Source organism: Teleopsis dalmanni, chromosome 1 (assembly GCF_002237135.1).
Source record: "Teleopsis dalmanni isolate 2A chromosome 1, ASM223713v2, whole genome shotgun sequence".
NCBI lineage: Eukaryota > Metazoa > Arthropoda > Insecta > Diptera > Diopsidae > Teleopsis > Teleopsis dalmanni.
Genome location: NC_051846.1, coordinates 225,465,100 through 225,470,661, shown reverse-complemented (window position 1 = coordinate 225,470,661; position 5,562 = coordinate 225,465,100). Strand labels below are relative to the sequence as shown.

At 28.4% G+C, this 5,562-nt stretch overlaps 1 protein-coding gene across 1 annotated transcript; it reads right to left on the bottom strand.

Annotated features, from left to right (window-relative positions):
- Nucleotides 1-2,174: 2,174 nt before the first annotated feature.
- LOC119667539 (proteasome subunit alpha type-5-like) lies at nucleotides 2,175-2,969 on the bottom strand. The gene has a single exon (XM_038076842.1). It carries the CDS (start codon nucleotides 2,967-2,969, stop codon nucleotides 2,175-2,177), a length of 795 nt encoding a protein of 264 aa, XP_037932770.1.
- Nucleotides 2,970-5,562: the final 2,593 nt, after the last annotated feature.

Sequence of the window (5,562 nt, the reverse complement as noted above, 5' to 3'; positions counted from 1 at the left end):
CTCTTTGAATCAAAAAATTTGCATCTGTATTTATTTATTTTTATTTTACAGGAATCCTTTTGTAATTAAAAAATTATATTATTCCAAAAATGGAATGTCTATATGTGTAATTTTACGAAAAATATTAATTAAAATATTAAAATAATAAAATTACAAATTATCAATGTTGACTTAAATATACAATTTATTTCAAAAAAAGAGTCGGAATTGGTATATGGTATATGTAAGTGCAACATGGCGTATGATTGACGTAATTATTTAATAAAAAAATATTTATAAGATTAAAGTATATTAAATAATATGTGCATCTGATATAGATTTTATGTCATGTGAAATACAATTATTTTTATACACTCTATATTGCTGATTTAAATAATTATTTATTATTATTTTGGATGGACTGTGTATGCACTACGACCTGAAAGATCTTTTGTGCAGCCTTTCGCCCAACTATTCCAGTTCTAAACTTTTGAAGAATTTTGCCACAACTGTGGGCCGTATTTCAGCTAGGTATTCGGGACTTAAGACTCCACTGCCTAGATAGTTAAGTCTGCGTCTTGCCATGGCTGGACAAACACATAGAACGTATTCTACTGCTTCCTCTTGTTCTTAACAGATTCAGCAAGAATTGTTTCCTGTTTTATTAATTAATTTATTAATTATATTTCATTGTATTATTTTGAAAATTTTACTTTATATATGTAACAACACTAAACATTATGTGCTTCTAATGAATGAACACTTTTTACTTTCTTTGTGACTCATTTTATTTTCATTTAAATCTTAGCTTATCTAATTTCTAATTAAATAAATTTATCTCAATTAAGAGTCGTCCTTTACACATTTCGAGCAAATCAACAAAGTCAAAAGAATACAAATGAAATAAGGAACAACTAAAAATGTAAATAAAATTTTCCAATGACAGAAGCAACGCTTTGACAAATCTAATTTAAATACTTAAATAGATTTGTAAGGACTCAACTTCAACTGTGTGTAATCTCAATACGAAACACATACACCGAAACAAAAACATCATCATCAAAACAATGCCTTCTCGAGTATTTAAACTGTTGATTAAACCAGAAAAAAGGCAATCTATGGGTGAGCTACATCAAACTAGCTTTAGTTATGGTAAGGTGAAGTGAAGTGTACACTTAAATGTTATTTAAATATGCATAAATAATGTAATTTAAATTTGAAAGTCGAAAACAACCAATGTAACCACAGCAACAGGATCAATGGGAGCAGGAGCTATAACAGTAGCAGTGTACACTCAACAGATGCCAGTCGGTAGTTAGCAGTTCTACAGTACAGTAATGTCATATACAATACATAAGAACAAATCAAAGCAAAAACAACAAGTTTGATAACAACTTAATAACGTATTTGCCTTCTTAACAAATATTCCTTGTTCTAAACTTTATACTGTTGTTGTGCAAGTAGGATTCCAACCAATAACAATCAAAACTCCAACAACAACACTAAATGTACTGAAAACAGAATTTTCTTTTAATGACAATTTCCTTGTGAAAGTATTTGCACAATATTGGTATACGCTCTCACTTACACTTCGATTATTCTTCTATACGAGTATTGGCGTATAAATGTAACAAGTACATATCCTTGTCCACATTCGACCTACTGGATCTGCCCTTGCGAAACTGCTATTATCATCATTCTGGACATTGCAAGTATATCATTTTGTGCCAGTCCTTCGGCAAATTTTTGTAAATTTGTAAATTTGTGTATTTGTTTGTATTTACTTTTGAATTTATAGTTTTTTTTTATTTTATTTTTTTTTTTTAATTTGTACATATACGTACACTGTAGACTTTAGTTATGTTTACTGAAGTGTATATAGAAAATGTGTTAGTGCTTTGAAAGACCTTAAGGACTTACTAATAAAGTCCCTCTTGTAAACATTGTACATTTCCTCAGGCGTATTTTTATTATACAATCTCTTGCTTCCCTTTTGGTTTCCTGTGGTACGTATACAGGGTAACAAAAATATTTTTTATTCGCAAGTATTCTTATTAAAAAGAATAAAAAGACATTTATAAAATACTTACCAAGAATTTTGTGTAAATATTTTTTTTTTTTTGAAAAATTATTATTAATATTATTTAGTTAACATTTATAGTTTTTTGTTAAATGGAAAATTGTACTTTTAATAATTAATTATCATCAGTACGTTCTGTAGGTTCCTCAATCGTTGAATACAATGAAACCACTTGCTCATAGTCATAAAAATGAATTTTGGGCTCTGGTGTAATAGTCATTAGTTCAATATTACAGCTAATAAATTGATCTTTCTTTGCAAGCTTCATAATCGAAAGTGCCAAACGAATCCCTTCTTCTAAATTCAAGTTACTCTTGAAGTGTTCTTTCAATTCCTTCTGCATTAGTTCAGCATCTGCGCCGATCGCAACAAATTCACAGCGACAGTGATCACCAGTTAGGTTTAATAACCATAAAGCTGGTTCACCTTTCTCCATACCACCGAATATTAGTGTAACTGCATATGGACGGGACCTCACAAAACTACCATGACAACTTCTACCAAATTGCATAGCAAGTTTTGATACCTCATACGCACATGCCTTGACCGGTAAAGGTTGTTCCATTACAAACTTGAACTCCGCGCATGACTTACGCGCTGATTTTATAAGCGGACGTTCATCACCATAGATTCCACTAACGGCCACTGCCATGTGACTATCAATGCGAAATAATTTTTGAGCCCTCTCTAACATCACCAATAAATGGTTTTTATTTTTTTCAGCACATAATATCACACCTTCTGTTGTGCATAAACCCAATGCATTTGAACACTTGGAAACAGCTTCCAGCGCGTAATCAATCTGTGGGAGTCTGCTATCTTCAGTGAGCACGTTTGTATTCTTAATTAAATTTATGTCAATCAGTTTCATCATTTCAGTGACGTCACCTAATTTAGACTTTTTTGCCATTTTTAATAAAGATGGATTTTTAAAAACGTTAGATAGATTATAGATTTTAGATAGATTTTTTAGAGACGTTAGAATTTACTTAATTTATTTTCAAACTAACTGACATTTTTACAAACTATTTTAAAGCTTACTTAAATTCCATACTCAGATTAATATTTATAATTATATCCAAAACAAACATCTAAATCTGAGCTACCAAAAAAATTTTATAATATAGCCGGTGAACACTCAACGATATAATATTGGATAGCCACAAGATATTATTTAGTATTATTCAAAAATAATATATGCTAAGTCATTATTTCCAAATTATACGAAGAATAAGTATACTACAAATGAAAAAGAAGGCAAATAATAATCTTAATTAGAAAAAATAAAAACAATATTTTCTTATGTACTCAGTATCTTACGATAATGATATAATATAACTTTGTAAAAATGCATTTTGATCTTTCTCGATACTACCCTCTTTGATCAGAATAAATTTTGTTATTTAATTTCATATAATTTTAATATTTAATTTCATATAAAACTTACACAAATGTATTTTTAAAATTCGTTATCCTTTAGTTGAATAACCCTTTAACATATTACTTGTCTGTTAACCTTATTTGCAGTGGTAAGTGTGGGTTATGTTAAGTACTTATCCAGTTAAGTAAGGGAAGTGAGATGTGTGCACAAGCCTACATTTATATTTTCTAATTGTTTCGGGCTCTGTTAATGTATCCTTTAATAAATTCCTTTAAGAGTGTTCCTTGACACTTTTATGTTTGCTTGTTTTGAGGTTTTCTTATTTGTTCATTTTGTTTTTAGTATGTTTTGCTAATTGGATTTTCTTTCGTTACTGTCTTTTTTGAATTCTACTATTATAAATTAAGTTAAAATACGATTATATTAGCAATAAATGCAAACAATTAAAGAATACTAAATCTATACATTGTTGGTAATATCTTCTTTTCGAAACAAATATAATATTGTATATTAATTAATACCTAGAAAATTATTTTAAACAATAATGGATTTCAATATGCAAATATATAGAGGTTTTGAAGAGTAGTGAATTGCAACAACAAAATTTTCATTTATTTTTAATTAACTGAATTTTTAGCTGTCCATACAGCTGTTTTGAGTATTGACAATTACCTATCATCAGTAGTTTTAGAATTATTTTTTATGTTTAATTATTCATACATACTTTTTTGAGACTACAAGTTCCAAGAGTTGAACAAATGCCCTACAAAATTTAAACCTCAGAGTAAGTGTTCATTAGCTAACTGACCCAAAGCCGTACTTGCCAAATACCTATCATCAGTGGTATTAAAATTTTTTTTTTTTATGTTTAATTATTCGTAAATAATTTTTGAAGACTGTAAGTTTCAAGTGTTGAACTCGTGCCCTGCTAAATTTGAAACATAGAGTCAGTACTCATTAGTCAACTGACCCAAAGTCGTACTTGACTTATATGTTTGAACTTGGAGTTTTATTAATTAGCTGTACATTAACAAATTCACTTGCTATGTTATATTACAACGAAGTCATAAAACAGCTGTAGAAAAATTGAATTAATTAATTATATTTTTTTTAATAGTTAAACTTCAGTTCTATTCTGTTTGTAGAGACATTGTTGCATGCTCTTATATTATTCTTTCTTATGTATAGAACCTAATCTAGGAATGTAAGACGGAGAAAGTCATGCTAATTTTACTCCACGATTCGTACGGGCGAAACCATATATTTTTAATATAAGTTGTAGTTAATACTGTGTTCAGACACACCTTAATTTCGCAAAATTTAAGGGCATTTCAAATGCAACTATGTGTAAGATAAATTTTAAACAAAAAAGTTGAGATAACAAAAAAGTGACATTGTTTTTAAATAAATTTCAATAACAATTGACTTTAATAAAATTGGGAAGTTAGAATTTGCCAGATACAAATGATGTTTGGAGCATGTAATTTTTAACATTCGATTTATAAACAAGAAACATATTATTTCCTTAATTTGGGGCAGTATGAACACTTTCGAAATTAACTTAATTTCATTTTTACGAAATGAAGCAAATTTGGCTGTCAATACCTAGTATTAACGGCAGTTATGATGGAAATGACTATTAGAGATAATAGAAACTAGCATATTTGGTAGAATTTATTATTAATTTATTATGTAGTTTCACTTAATTTAAACATTTAAATTGTATGGCTGTTTTAATTATTTTTTGATTTCTACTTTATTTTTATAATAACTGCTGAGACATTAAGTTCTAATACTCTACAACTTTAAAATGAAAAATTTCAAGCTTTTAAAAATAAATTGTATACAAAAGCATCTTAAATACTTAATTAAAATATCTTATTCCGCCGCATTTGAATCACTGCTATGATTTACACTGTTAAATACCCATCACTTCAAAAGGACCAGTAATAAAATTATTTCGGAAAACAAGAAATACCAAGAATACAAAAAGTATATTTGTTTAATTTTGGAAGAATAAAAAAGTTTCAGCTCATTAATACCACAGAGCGTACGTTTTGCATTAATTTCAACGATGGCACCATCGTTAGATACTTTAGACTTAAAATACAAGAATTGCTGT